The sequence below is a fragment of the Lytechinus pictus genome, chromosome 1 (genome assembly GCF_037042905.1).
Source record: "Lytechinus pictus isolate F3 Inbred chromosome 1, Lp3.0, whole genome shotgun sequence".
Classification (NCBI taxonomy): domain Eukaryota; kingdom Metazoa; phylum Echinodermata; class Echinoidea; order Temnopleuroida; family Toxopneustidae; genus Lytechinus; species Lytechinus pictus.
Window position 1 is genome coordinate 13810794 of NC_087245.1, and position 15869 is coordinate 13826662.

The window sequence follows — 15869 nt, forward strand, 5'->3', positions numbered from 1 at the left end:
TAATTACATAGATTGCATTATTTACTTTATCAGGGTTTAGCTTTGTCTAATCAACTGTTGATAGAGCAGTCTCTACTAGGATGGAAGGAGGTTGAGTATGAGGTGGTCCGGGATGCATCAAATAATTGTGTCACGGTATGCAACATGGAGAACTTTGACCCTCTAGGAGTCCATACAGGTGAGTGGCAAGATAAATCAAGACCAAGAATTCTTGTGAAATAGAGACTGGTCATCAACAATTTCTGAAGGAATCTTCATTTTTACAGAGAGTAAATCAGTTGTTTGATTCATTACTATTGTCGCAGTACAGGACCAGAGTACAACAATGAGGACCAGAAATACGTGATGAGTGCAGTTCTGTTATTTATTTCATTGCCGTATATTCTCGGCTGTAGTTGTACCTATCTCGCAGTATTTACAAAGCGACAAGAGGAACAAATAAAAAACCCTGAAAAATACAATCAAGAGAAAAGGTGTCATAAGATTTTGGCTCATAAAAATATGACAGAATTAACTTTCATAGGTTACTTGAAGGCAAATATTAACATGCAGTTACATGTTTTATAAACTCAGTAACGATGATTACAACATGGTATATAAGTTGCATATCAAATTATCAATGCATGAAGTTATCCTTTCAACTGTATACCAATCTATGCTGTTCTATTGATTACTTAATAAACCTTGAGTTACATCTCGACTTCATTTGTGTTTACACGAGAGCTTGTTTACATTTTGTCTTATTACCAAATTTATGAACATCATCTGAACTACCAAATCCATGCATGCCTAACATCACGATTTCAAGATCCATTTATAATTCAATAAGAGGAAAGAAATCATTGTGCTTCAAATAAAGTCAAATGACTCAAACACTCAACTGTATAGCATAACCTAAATTAGAGCATATAACATTTCTTGTATTTCAAGTGTGACAAAGAGAAATAAATTCATATATCCATTCTACTGAAACGTACCCAAGGGCTCGAAGACAACACACCCACTGAGCAACCGTCTAAGAGGTACCAATCTCACTGCAGAGTCACTGTCCTTCAATAAAACATGTCAAAATAAGCAAATGACTACATAGAAATATGAACTCTTTCTTTCACTTAATTGACATTACATACCTACTCAAGCTTATGAACCCGAAGTATATAGTCTCCAAAAACCTTGTAACAACTTTGCCTAAACAAGATGTATTTCTCAATAAAAGTTTTCCTTCTCACCACAGCAATATCTAACTCACGGGCGCCGCCATCTTTATTCTATTGTTTACATCTGTAGCGCCATCAACGCTCATGTGCCTACGGCAAGTCTCATCTGAGATTAAACCCATACCTATATTGTACCTGATAAATCTCTGCATTTACTCATCTTCTGTAACATAAATAAATATAACTATTTCTGTGATTCTTTCTATCATTGGTTACTCACTAAAATCTACTTAAAATCTCAAATCTCTCTTTACAAAGTACCAAGAATATTTTCCAATAAATCGTAATAAAACCTTGTGGTATCAACGGGATTTCTGACACTCAAAAGCATTTCCCAATTCTTCAATGCAATATGAAGAAATTGTATCTACTCTAACAGTAAGGCATGTTATGCAACTAATCTTCCATAATTCTTTTGGATCCTTCACATTTCCAGATATTAACACCAAAATGTTTGCATAATTTGTAGAGTAACACTATAAAATATTTAAGTTCACTTACTCACTAATACTGCTTTGAATTAAGACACTCAAACTTCGCAAATGAGTCGCAACCTTGGACATTGCACCGTGCTACGTCTGTTAACGACCTTGGCTCGAACTCGTGTGGCTCTGTCTACGCCCAATGCCACAGCACATGCATCAGACGCATTCCACAAGGGCAGTAACTTAATTTACATACACAATTTAATTTGCATGCATACAAACAAAAATCTCTTTCAGACTAACTAATTTGCATGTGCGGTAACCCAAAATGTCAAAGGGGATAATTAGCATGCTCATTTAGTCAAATACATGCGCACTGAGCAAATACATGTACAAACAAATTCAAAGAGCTACAAAATAGTCAATTTTCCTACACTATGTTTTTACAAATAAATGGCACTTCGCTAGTCATATTATTTCTACAGTTTGTTATTTTTTGGGAAAAGTAACATCATGAATGTGGCTTTATCCAACTCTTGAAAATGATCAATATGTAAAGAGAAAAATGGCTTTTGACAATTTATTGTAGTAATATAAATAGAAGAGAATTCATGTTTACAATCTATTAAATGATATCTTTTATCAGTAAGCAAGTCTAAGATGCATTAGCATAATACCGTCAACAGACATTGCAGTGATGAATAATTATCTGTCAATCCACAGAAGTCATTTGTGTTGATACATCCGTCCTTATTCTGAGCTTTGTGTGATAAATTATGCATATTTAGCTATTGGGCTCTCAGCGGGTTTTGTAAAAGTTTGGTCTAATGCCCTTTCATATTATTGTCTAATCCAACAAACACCTTGGCTGCACACATGTTCTTATTGCTGTCTGGTCTAATTGTCACCTTGGCTATCTTTAAATGATCTAATTTGCCACTTAATTTGCTTTATAGTTCACCTTATAATGTGAATGACTTCATTAATGTTGCTCAACTAATTGAGTATTTGACGAAATGGGTTTTCCTCCCTGGAAATCAGATCAAATGGTGAGTGACATCACTGGCAATAAGAAGGTGGGTTAAGACCAAACAGAAATTTGCCAACATGGGATTAGACGAATTGGCAATTCACATTCTGTCTAGTCTGAATTATTATGTAGAACCATATTTCTTTAATTTATTTTAAAACAAATGACATAATATGCATAACAAATTATGTATTCATAAACAAAGTGTATCATGATCAAATTAACTATCTAACAGAAGTATTTAACACAAGGTACACTACAGAATGTTATATAGTTGATATATAGAGAGAACCATAGGAGTTGTTGGTCATTCAGCTCAACATAGAATAAACCTTGTATGACCTTTGAATTTGGAATTGAATTGAATTGCTTGATTGCATCCACAGGTGATTCCATCGTGGTTGCCCCGAGCCAGACCCTCTCCAACCAAGAGTACCACATGCTGCGAGAGACGGCCATCAAGACTGTCCGCCATCTTGGTATCATAGGAGAGTGTAACATCCAGTATGCTCTTCACCCATCATCCCTGGAGTATTGTATCATTGAGGTGAATGCCAGGCTCTCTAGGAGCTCTGCTCTAGCCTCTAAGGCCACAGGGTAAGGACTTTCTCAAGACAGAGGGCGCTTGGTATGCATTGTCTTTGACTACCATTTATTCTCCCTATTATCAATCTCTACACTATCAGATTTTCATATAGGAAACAGAGAGGTAATTGAGACCATGAGAAGATTTACGTTAGGAGTTTATTGAGAGCCTCTTGGGATGTTGAGTCGTTTAAGTTGTTATAGAAACGTCTTTGACTGCCACTAGACATTGAACTATGTGCCAAAGATACAATATCCTTTGATTGTAATTTCAAGCTTTTGTATCTTTCACTCAGTTTCTCATTGCCATTTATGTTTTCTCTAAGACCTGTCTTATCAGTTATCTTGTCTTATGATTTCTCACTCACTATTGTGCTATAACTAACTTTCTTCTTGTTTTCCTCCTATTTAAATCTCAATCTCTGCACTATCAGATAATTAAGAGCATTTATGAACATTTTTATAAAATGTGGTTTTATTTGTTAGTGGTTGTTTCTTTTAACCACCACTAGAAATTGGTGATATAACACTGATGGCGTTCAGTCATCCTCATCAATTTATTAGGCTGTAACACGACCCAGACATGCCAACCATTCCCTTTTTAGAGCATTTGTTCTTCTTATTTGCTACAAATATGCCAATACTTTTTTGTATGATTTGTTACTTTTTTAAAAATTTCCGATCATGTAGTATGTATTATACACATCGTGCAACACTAGCGCTAGTTGGACAGTCCCAGGCCGGTAAAAATCACTGTCGGGCCTGTAACTTGTTGCATGAATAGAACAAGTTTAAAATGGTGAACTATCAAGCTTTCAAGTAGAGTCATTTCACATGTGTTTTCATCGATCTCACTACAACAGGCTGGTGATTTTTATGTTGAGAAAATTTGTAAAAAGTACTCTTTTTTGTCAAAAAATACCTTTTTTTCCTTCTAAGAATACTTTGTTTTGTTGTAGAAGGTTGGCAGGTCTGATGTCACGTTAACTCATGATGTTCTTACTCCCATTTGTTTGTTTTTTAGTATGTAGTAAGGATAGTACTTCACCTAATGGCTGCAGACACAGCAGCACAACCACACCTAGATTCATAGTATGCCTCATTTTTCATTCAATCCTGCTTATTAGCTACCCGCTGGCCTTCATTGCCGCCAAGCTTGCCCTGGGTATTGCCTTACCGGACATCAAGAACAGTACCACCCAGGCCACCACAGCATGCTTTGAACCTAGTCTGGATTACATCGTTACCAAAATCCCTCGCTGGGACCTGGACCGTTTCCATGGTACCTCCAAGCAGATCGGCAGTGCCATGAAGAGCGTCGGAGAGGTTAGTCAGTGATGTGTATATGAATCATCTTGTTTGTAAACAAATGGCAATTTCTTTATTATAGAGGTTCAAATGTTTTTACGTAAAGTATTTTGTTAGTGATTTGGAATGAATACTGAATTTTTAATGAATGAAATGTATTTAAAGTGCCAAATTGCTTTGGAATGAATTCCAAATTCATTGCAAATTGAGGTTGATAACAATATTGATATGAGATCAACAATGAATTTTGCTTTCATCCTTCCATGGAATCTCATATATGCAATTTTCACTTCAGTGTCCATATAAAAACTTCAAACAGTTTCCAGGAAATACTTAAATGATTTTATTGTAAATTTTCATAAAATGTATTTTGTTTAGTTTGATCTACTTCAGTATAATAATATTATCATCTATGCACAACAGTAGAACTCGACTTTGGTACAATCCAGGGAAAAATTTGAATTCTTAAGTTTGTTAACAGTTTTGGTCATTGGGGAAGGACTTTTATTTTAAACTTCTAATCCTATGTAACAACCTGCTCCACAAAGTCATTTTGTGTATATAGTGATATTAGAATGATTAGCAAATCATGATTTGATACCAGAAATAAATACATATGTATGGTTGAAGTTTTGTCATCATTTCTTTGTGAATTTGATTTGTTTTTTCATGACCATAATTTTTTTTGTACCAAATTTTTTTTAGGGGGGGTGCTGAACACCTGTAAACCCCCCATGCGTACGCTTCTGTTTCTGATACATTAATAACCTTGAATCCTCCTAGTTGTACATGTATTATTTTACATCTTATTCCCCCCACCATATCATATACCGATTATCAGTGATCCCCCAAAGACCACCCCTATTTGTTTACCTGCCATAGGTGATGGCTATTGGACGTACCTTTGAGGAGAGTCTTCAGAAGGCTCTTCGTATGATTCATCCATCCATCGATGGTTTCACCCCAGACCTTCCCAGTGGCAAGACGTTACCTGGTAACCTAGAGGAGGAGCTTAGAGTACCATCCAGCAACCGTATCTATGCTATTGCCAAGGTAAATAACATTTTTTTAAATATATAAGTTGTATATTCCAATAGTGAACAGTTGGAAAGAAAGCTGGAAAGTGGTTTATGTTAGAGCAATCCATTGCTTCACATAGACCTTCTTAAGTAATTTAATAATATAAATCAATTATATTTATAGTGGATCAGTGGATATGTTTATTACTGTCTTGTTAATGAACAAATTGTGTATATGTGCTGTGATTTTGAGAGATGAATTAATATGTTCTTATGCCCTGTCTTTATCTCATGTAGATAATTATAGTGAACAGTGAATCTACTGCTATTTATTGATTTTCTATGTAATTATGATTTTTTTTATTTATTGAATAAGATAAGTGCAGTATATTGTATTGTGGCAATAGCTCTGAGTTGTCTCCATTTATAAGACGCGATTGATTTTATTTCTTAATGCAAACAATAGAGCACCAAAGCAATGATGTGAGCCTTTTGTTAGAGGATAGCAGTGGTTGCAAACAGAAATCCTTTCATGAGCAATGCGTCAGTGAGTGAAAACTGAGCCCTTTAAAAATATTTAGAATAAGTCACTATAAGGGTAAATGGCTACAATGTCTTATTTTGGCTGTCTATTGGTAATTAATATGAGTAAACTTACCAATCATTTTGAGTGAACCGTTTCATTTGTCCAGGCATTCCAAGATGGTTTCTCAGTGGATAAGATCCATGATTTGACAGCCATTGATAAGTGGTTCTTACACAAGCTAGACAAAATCAAAAGCATTGATGATGAGCTGGGAGAATTCAATGCGTAAGTAATCCATAAACTCTCTTTTATTGTGACTTGTCATTTTCAGGATTTGGTAGCTGTGTTGAGTCCTTTTTTAATTTATTATATTTTTTAAAACTGTTCAGACATGATAAGACAAATTGCTCTTTTGATATTTTGTTCACCCTGTTGTATACAGCATATTGCACAGGATATTCCTTATTTATGTTTTCAACTTGTATAATGTTATAAATATTTAATATGTTCCTTGTACTGTGATATTTACTTGTAGTTTTCACTTGTTACTTTTTTCAGTTATTCCAAAACACAGCTCATTGGAACCTGTACTAGGATGGCCCTGAACTGTATTTGTCTGACTTCTTTGTTGAAAAACCAACAAACAAATAATTGGGCTTAAATTTTTTTTTTTTAGTAATCATGATCTTAGTAAATAGTGATTATCTTTATATTTGCATCTGAATTCTTTCAGTGAAACCGTACCTCGCACCACACTACTGGAAGCTAAAGGTGCTGGTTTCTCTGACAAACAAATCGGCAAGAAGATAGGGCTCTGTGAGACTGATTCTAGGAAACTCAGACTTTATCATGACATTGCTCCATGGGTCAAACAGGTATGTGCCTGATTTTCAATCAATAAAGTTCTGCTTGGTTTACACCCACTTTGCCAGTTTGGTCTCAGCCCGTATGGTCTGATATGTTTTGTCTACAACCAGCTCATCTAATTTTTACTCTGCTGGTATAGAAATGATTTCATCAAAGTTCAAGTTCAATAGGTTTGATTTATGTATAAATATTCACTTGATCAAACACCGGTCTGAAGTCTATGTAATTGGACTTGGTACAGTAATAAATGGTCATTAGACAGATTGGGACATATTAAGTGGCGAATTATTTGATAATTTTCATTGAATGATAATTTGTCGAAAATCTAATTTTTCTTTGTTCCTTGTCACTATATATTGGAAGCAAAGTGTGGAATCCTACCACAGCAAAATGGAAGAAAAGAAATATCAATGCGAATCTAAACCAATTAGCAAGTAGACCTAATTAATTATAGGTCAAGTGATTTACAGTTTAACTCTGAAAGGTTTCCATGATGAAGAGTGAATCAATGCAGAGACTCCATGGTGCACCATGTATTCTTTTGTGTGCTCTGTGTGATCCTGGAGAGGACCACCCAATCTTAATATCATTTTGACTAGTATGTTCTTGCCATCTTTAGAACTGAGAAGCCTCTGCATTGGCAAATGCAATTGGTTTAATCCTTTCCAACCTCTCCTCTTGTAGAGAGACTTTGTTATTTTTAATTTATATCGCAAAGAATCATTAAGCTTTCTAAATATGTATCACTTTGAAATTGTCTTCTTCACAGTATTCACTATTGTAAGGTTGACAGTCCTGAATTCGAGATGGGAATTATATGTATTTTATCTATTTTTTATTATTTTGTTTATCTTTGTTTAGATTGACACTCTGGCAGCCGAGTATCCAGCTAAGACAAACTACCTGTATTGCACTTATAATGGCATGGTGAGATTGGATGAAATATTCATGTTTGTATAATTTATTGCAATCTAGCAGATTCCCCTTTTAGCCAATGATAATTCAAATGTAGTTTCAAATGTTTGATTTATGGAGTTTCTAGTCGTTTTTGAAAAATATGAACCAGGAATGACCTGAAGCAAGTTAGTCATAATTCATCATTACCTCTGATTAATGCATGGATGTTAAATTGTTAGTTCATTTAATATTTCTATTTTGACATGACTAGGACTGATGAAATACATTAAACTAAAGCATAGACCTGATTTTTTATGACTTTTCAAGCATGACTATTCTTTCTTAAATAATAATCAAGTAATAATGACAATATGACACTAACTATTCTATGCTTGTATCCACTGTGCAGAGTGCTTAGGGCATGTCATGTCAGAGAACTAGCTTTAGCTTGGCTGCGATCCTACCTCTTAAGCATTTCAAGAAATCAGTATTTCTGCCAGGTACCGTTCTAATACACCTGGGTCAAGTGCAGCACAATATTGAGAAACTTCTTGCTGAAAGAAAGTATCCAATGTCCTTTTGATTGAAATCATTTAAAGTGGAGTTTTGGGGTTGTTGTTTTTTCACAGGAACATGACCTTTCATTTGATGACAGAGGTACAATGGTTTTGGGATGTGGTCCTTATCACATAGGTAAGACGCAATTGAAGAAGCATTCAAATGAATGAGAACAAAATATTTTCAGTTGGATATTACGAGGTCTGTGAAACATGCTAAAGTTGAACCTATTTTCCTAATATTTATAGTTGTGAATCTCAAAAGAACTTGCTTAGTTGTAATTATGGTGAAAAGTAGATTTCATATCTTTAATCATTAAGAATTATGGATGGTTTTATTAACATGTCATTCAAGATATATAATTGACTTTTATTAAATGTGAAGTCCAGTTTCGGTAAGATCTCAAATCCTATATATATATATATGCAATATCTAGTTTAAGTTAGCAAGTAGCATGTGAAGGTTTTCCACGTCAAGTTGAGGCAAATGAGAGGGGATACTGCAAATTTCTACAATTTATTCGTGGACAACAAATTAAAATCTTGATTATGCATATAAAACCAAAGAGAGATCTTCTCCCCTCATAACACACACAAATCACTATGATTTCATACACATACAGCCCAGGGGTCAATTTCCTTAGAGGGATGGTCCGGGCTGAAAATATTTGTATCTAAATAAATAGAGAAAAACTTCACAGAGCAAAATGCTGAAAATTTCATCAAAATAGGATAACAAATAACAAAGTTATTGAATTTTAAATTTTATTAATATTTTGTGAAAACAGTTATATGCATGTAGTCATGAATATTCATTAGGTGGGCTGATGATGTCACATCCCCACTTTCCTTTTTCTTATGTTATTACATTAAATCATAAATGTTTCATTTTTTCATACATGCGTAAATGACGTGTCTCCATTATGATGAAATAAGTTGCGGCAGTAAATAACTAATGTACTCACTCAGTTGTCAATCCAATTGTTATAGTTCTTGGTAGAAAAATTTTGAATAAACCTAATTTCATATAATAAAATACAAAAGAAAAAGTGGGGATATGAAATCATCAGCACACCTAATGAATATTCATAAAGACATGCCTAGACCTGTTTCACCGGAATAATGAAAATATTCAAATTTAATAACTTGATTTTGATCAAATTTTCAGCATTTTGCTTTGTGAATTTTACTCTATTTATTGAGATATAAATATCTCCAACCTGGACCATCCCTTTAACCGGGGTCAATACGGCTATTAGAAATTGGTGATATGACATTTGCTCCTGCGACAATTGCTCCGGGCTTAATTTCATCTAAGATGTAGGGTTAGGGTTAGGTAATGTTGTAAATCGGATCAAAAATCAGATCGAAAATCGGATCGGCAGTTAAGCTTCTAAAATCGAAATCGAATCGAAAATCGAATCGGCGATGTTTAAAAACAAAGGAATACATCAACATTTTGTTCGCGGTCGCGCGCATCTTCCTGACAAAGTCACAAAGACGAATGTTTAGGAATGGAAGTACAGGTACCGGTAGTCGACATGCGCGTTCGTTTGGAACATGCTTTTAAAGGGTTTTGAGGTTTAACTGCTTAACAATAAAATGAGTGATTTTTATTAGAAAGATAAACGAATGACGCATCTTCCGAGCAGTCGCAAAGGAAAATAATTCTCGTAGATCACAGGTCAATGAACGATCGGCGGGACATCTTTTATAAGTATTTTTATGTGAAGCTGAGCTCAGCTAAGTTCGCTCATTATAATATGTGATTACAGCCACGCCCAATAACCATTCCAAAGTACACCCATTTTGTTATAATAGCTTACTTGGTACATCATTTCTCCGAATCAGTTCTGGGAAAAGTTAAGTCACGCCTCAGTATCGATCTTTTTGTATACCCACCCACTCAACAATATCAGTGAATTACGCAATGCGCGCAAGCATTCACACAATACAAGATAGTTTTGTGGCATAGCCGAGAACTGGAACCGCCCAGACTCAACGGGCTAGCGCAAAATTCTTTACACTACCTTTTGGCATGTGCACGTGGTGGGTTTGATTGACACTGCTAACAGTGCTATTCTTTGAGTTGGCTCACTGGCTGGATTAATGACAATATATCACTGCAAGTATGGCTTACATGATACATACAACACGCAACACATCCATACACACTGCTCTCAAACTCCCTTGCTATTATTCGTACCTAGGCCGTGTGTGCACTTATGGGCGGGATTTAAGCAGGGCATTGACTAGCATATACAACACATCCATGCACCCAGCATTCATATACATTTCTCAAACTCCCTTGCTATTCGTCCATTGTGTGAACTCATGGGCGGGATTATGACAAAAATTAGCGCAAGCACTAGCATACGTAACACACACAATACATTCCTGCACCCACGCGGTCACACATAGCTCTCAAACTCCCTTGTCATTCGTCCATTGTATTCACTCATGGGCGGGATTTATCAGCGTAAGCACTAAGCATACATAATGCGTACAACACATTCATGCAGTCACACACAGCTCTCAAACTCCCTTGCTATTGGTCCATTGTATTCACTTATGGGCGGGATTTATCAGCATAAGCACTAGCATACATAATGCATACAACACATTCATGCACCCATGCAGTCACATACAGCTCTCAAACTCCATTGCTATTGGCCATTGTGTGCACTCATGGGCGGGATTATGACAAAAATTAGCGCAAGCACTAGCATACGTAATACACACAATACATTCCTACACCCACGCGGTCACACATAGCTCTCAAACTCCCTTGTCATTCGTCCATTGTATTCACTCATGGGCGGGATTTATCAGCGTAAGCACTAGCATACATAATGCGTACAACACATTCATGCAGTCACACACAGCTTTCAAACTCCCTTGCTATTGGTCCATTGTATTCACTTATGGGCGGGATTTATCAGCATAAGCACTAGCATACATAATGCATACAACACATTCATGCACCCATGCAGTCACATACAGCTCTCAAACTCCATTGCTATTGGCCATTGTGTGCACTCATGGGCGGGATAAATGACAAACACAGTACAAGTACATGTTCATTGTTTGTATATTATACAATACATTCATTCCAAGTTGAAGTTACACTCCCGCCATACCAGTCAGCGCAGCTACCGGTAGGTCATCATAAGTAGGTCAACCTTTTATGAGTCATTTCTGACATTCTAGGAATCTCGATTGTTCGAACTATTCGATTGTTAAAAAGCTCTAAATAGCTAGCACCTCTGCAAGAACAATCTTGAAATATGTTCTGACCGCACTGTAACTAGATCTACAGGTATGCCGATTTTTTATATCCGATTTTTTCCTTCAAGGGGCATGATCGAAGATCGGCAAGTGATCGCCGATTGTTGTGAAATCGAATGGAATCGGTTGCCGATTGCAAAATCGGTTACAAGCTTAGGGTTAGGTATAGGGTAGGGTATAGTGTTAAATCCAGGGTTGAAGTTGGTCATTCCATTAGTGAGTGGAATTTAGAGCGGAGCAATTGTCGCTGGAGCAAATGACATGAAACCTACAAATTGCTTTGTTTTCAGTATTGGATTAAATCTTATTTCTAGTCATGAGTAAAACTTCAGTCCAAATTGAATTCACTTCAATTGAATTTAAGTGCTTTAATTAGTATATGCAATGTATGAGGTATTAAATCTCCCACATGAAACTATGTAATAGGGTAAAAATGTTAATAACTGTTGCCAATTTGAGGAGTATCAGCAGATTAATTTAGATCTCGAGAAATATGTATGCCTCTATGATGTAATTGAACTCACTGGTATGACTTGTTACTTATTCAAAGCTTTCCTCTTGAATACCTATTATAACAGGAAGCAGTGTAGAGTTTGACTGGTGTGCAGTGTCCAGCATCCGGTCACTGCGTGAGTTGGGCCGTAAGACAGTAGTGGTCAACCATAACCCCGAGACGGTCAGTACAGATTTTGATGAGTGCGACCGTCTCTACTTTGACGAGCTGTCCAGGGAAAGGGTGCTGGACATTTACCAGCATGAGGTATGATAACATTGTATGATTCTCAGTTTAGATTTAATCAATCTTTTTCATGATTGTTGTAGTTTCAATTATGATTTGTATATTTTCAGTGCACACATAGTATTTTCTATGGTAGTCTAGAGAGCATGACCTAATTTTCAACTTCCTTTCCTCAGTATGATTTATGTATGCCTGTAAGGGATGTAATTGATAAATATTTGATAAGTATCATGTGATCAATTTATCCCTATAAAATTTTGTCCTATTCTTAATGAATTGTATCAATTATTTCAAATATAGGTACATCAACACTTCTATAATTCTATATTGTTTTTGTTATGATAAATTTGTAGCAATGGACTTATCTACCATGGCAATAAACATAATGTATATATAATGACCAGACACTGCGATGATGAATATTAATCTGTCAATCCACAGAAGTCATTTGTGTTGATACATCCATCCTTATTCTGACCTTTGTCTGATCAGTCATGCATCATGCTATTTCTTCCCTTTAAAAGGAAGTGCTATGGTACACCTCACTGATTCTTTAGCATTGTGGATAAATATGCAGTACTTAATAACGTAACTATTGAATTGCTTTTACATAGTTATTCATCTGGTTATTGTATTTTGGTTCTCTAGGGTTGTACAGGAATGATCATCTCAGTGGGTGGACAGATACCCAACAACCTGGCCCTACCCCTGTATAATGATGGTGTCAATATCCTAGGAACCAGCCCTCTACAGATCCATGCTGTGGAAGAGAGGTAAGTGATCATCTGGGGAAATGCAGCATTTAATTCTTTATCAAACAAATAATGTATCAGGGGGCATTGGGGAGGGAAGATGCAAGGTAGATAAATCAGGGAATAATTTTTATTGTCAAATTTGATTAGTTGCTTTGTGGGATAGAGTAAAGATTTGGAATTAGATTTTTTTTTTATAAATCTTGTGTTAAAATCTTCCATACATAAAAAACAAACATTTTATTAGGAGTGGGCTATAAATGGGTGATATTTAGTTTTACTGTGGCAACAGTTTTTTTGTATTCCTTTTACCTTATCTCAACATGAAATAACAATGTTTTTTGTCTCGGGTCCGAGAAAAAAGTGTGCCGGGCCAAAATCCAAAATGGCCGCCAAAACCCCCCAAAATCACAGTTTTGGCCACAACTTCTTTATTTGGTGGTCTTTTTCTCTGGTTTTGGTGTCTATTCATCTGTTTTTGGGGGCTAGGCAATTTGTTTTTCCTAAAATTAGTACTTATAAACCATTATTTGTAGAGTTAAAAGGTGACTTTACTTAAATTTACAACTTTTTAGACCCTTTTTCAGCCAAAAAATTAGGTTTCATTGTCTCATGGTTCTTGGATATTAGATGACACCAGTTGAGAAGTAGTAAGCAGCTTCTTATAGCTATATTGCTTTTATTCTTCTAAATGGTGTTTTACAGATATTTGCGAAATATATCTTATCAAATAAAAAGATGTCATCTATCCATACGGGCTATATACAGTGTAGTACAATGTATTGTACATACTACACTGCATATATCCATGCATTGAGCCATTGACCACCATGACATACATGTATAACAAGTCCTGTATATAAACTATAGTGTCATAGAAGTGAGCTCCTGAGGATTAGAATTAGATTGTCACTTGTGAATTTGATTGCTTGTTAGCTGATGTACATACTGTACATGATGTAACCTGATGATAAACATAAATTGCACATAAACATCATGTACATGTACATCACATTTCTAGCCATATCTTCTTCATTTGGAGGCTTGTTTTTACCTGGTTGTGGTGTCTAACCCTATGTTTATGGGGTCAGGTACAATGGTAACGCTGATCAACAGCCAATCAGAATCAAGTATTCCATGCAAGTTACCATTGAATGGCAAAGTTACCTTAATGGTAACAGAATAGCCACAGTGTAAATGCCAGAATGTGTGGTTGACTATAATCCATCGTTAATGATATTTCCTCTCTCCGCCCCCTGCATGAGCATATATGACAAAACATGTCTTCAATTTCTGGGGCAAAACATACAGCATCTTCAATTTCTGAGGCATTTAATTCAAGAGCTCATTTCTATGACACTATAGTTTATCCTACAGACGATGGTCAATGCAAGGACATACATGTATGCAGTGCAGTATGTACAATACATTGTACATTAACTATATATACATAGTAGCCCCTATGGATAAATGACGTTTTTTCATTTAATAAGATATATTTCGCAAATATCCGTAAAACACAAAGTAGAGGAATAAGAGCAATATAGCTATATGAAACTACTTGCTATTGTTGAATTCGTATTGTCCAATACCCAAGAACCACAAGACGATGAAACCCAATTTTTGGCTGAAAAAGGGTCTAAAAATCTGTATATTTAGGTAAAATCACCTTTTAACTCGACAAATAATGTTTTTTAGTACAAATTTTAGGTAAAACAAATTGCCTACCCCTAAAAACATATGAATAGACACCAAAACCAGAGAAAAAGACCAAAAAATAAAGAAGTTGTGGCCAAAACTGTGATTTTGGGGGGTTTGGGCGGCCATTTTGGATTTTAGCCCGGCACACTTTTTTCTCGGACCCGAGACAAAAAATATTGTCATTTCATGTTGAGATACATTACAAGGAATAAATAAAAACTGTTGCCATATTAAAATTACAAAAAAAGTATTTTTGACCCATGTATAGCCCACTCCTAATTTTATGTTGCAATCATTTTTGAAATGCAAAGGAAATATTTCATAAAACTCTACAAAATTTCCACATTTTTAATATAACATTTAACTCTATAGTTAAACAGATCAAGATAAACATGACATGGATAGGAATCATATCCATCATTCTGTAAATTTGTTCTGCAGTTCTCACATTTTGTTGATAAAGAAATGATGGGTAACATCAGCTCAAGAGAAGTATTTTTAAAGATTTTCTTTATGGCTTTGTCAGAAAGTTTTGAATCTCACTTGTGCCGAAGATATTGTCATATTAGTTTATTTGTAATCATGTTATAGGTCGATATTCTCTGCCATTCTTGATGATCTGAATGTTGATCAAGCCCCTTGGAGAGCCCTTTCATCATTGGTAAGCTTGCCTCATTGACTTATTCTGAGAGACTTGACGGATACATCAGTTTCCCATTCTTGATATCTTAAATGGAGGTGTAACTGGCCAGGGGGCTGTTTCATAAAAATGTTTGCAAGTTGAGAGCGACTTTTAGAACGACTGGTGATCCTTTCTTACGCGCTGAACTATCGCCAATTAATATACCATTAACCACAAGAAAGGACCACCAGTTGGTCGCTCTTAACTTTCGAACAGCTTTATGAAACACCCACCAAATGTACAAATATTTAGTTTTACTGATGATTTATTATCTAT

General features: G+C 35.5%; 1 protein-coding gene across 1 annotated transcript in view; it reads left to right on the top strand.

The window, feature by feature from the left end:
• The window catches only part of LOC129257812 (carbamoyl-phosphate synthase [ammonia], mitochondrial-like), a 48510-nt gene that overhangs the window by 20515 nt on the left and 12126 nt on the right, over positions 1 to 15869 (top strand). Inside the window, exons 15-25 of the mRNA XM_054896221.2 lie at positions 34 to 178; positions 3059 to 3269; positions 4385 to 4583; positions 5448 to 5618; positions 6277 to 6395; positions 6844 to 6985; positions 7839 to 7904; positions 8504 to 8567; positions 12298 to 12479; positions 13107 to 13231; positions 15503 to 15572. Of these exons, the coding sequence (XP_054752196.2) occupies positions 34 to 178; positions 3059 to 3269; positions 4385 to 4583; positions 5448 to 5618; positions 6277 to 6395; positions 6844 to 6985; positions 7839 to 7904; positions 8504 to 8567; positions 12298 to 12479; positions 13107 to 13231; positions 15503 to 15572 (1494 nt within the window). The remainder of the gene's footprint in view (positions 1 to 33; positions 179 to 3058; positions 3270 to 4384; positions 4584 to 5447; positions 5619 to 6276; positions 6396 to 6843; positions 6986 to 7838; positions 7905 to 8503; positions 8568 to 12297; positions 12480 to 13106; positions 13232 to 15502; positions 15573 to 15869) is intronic.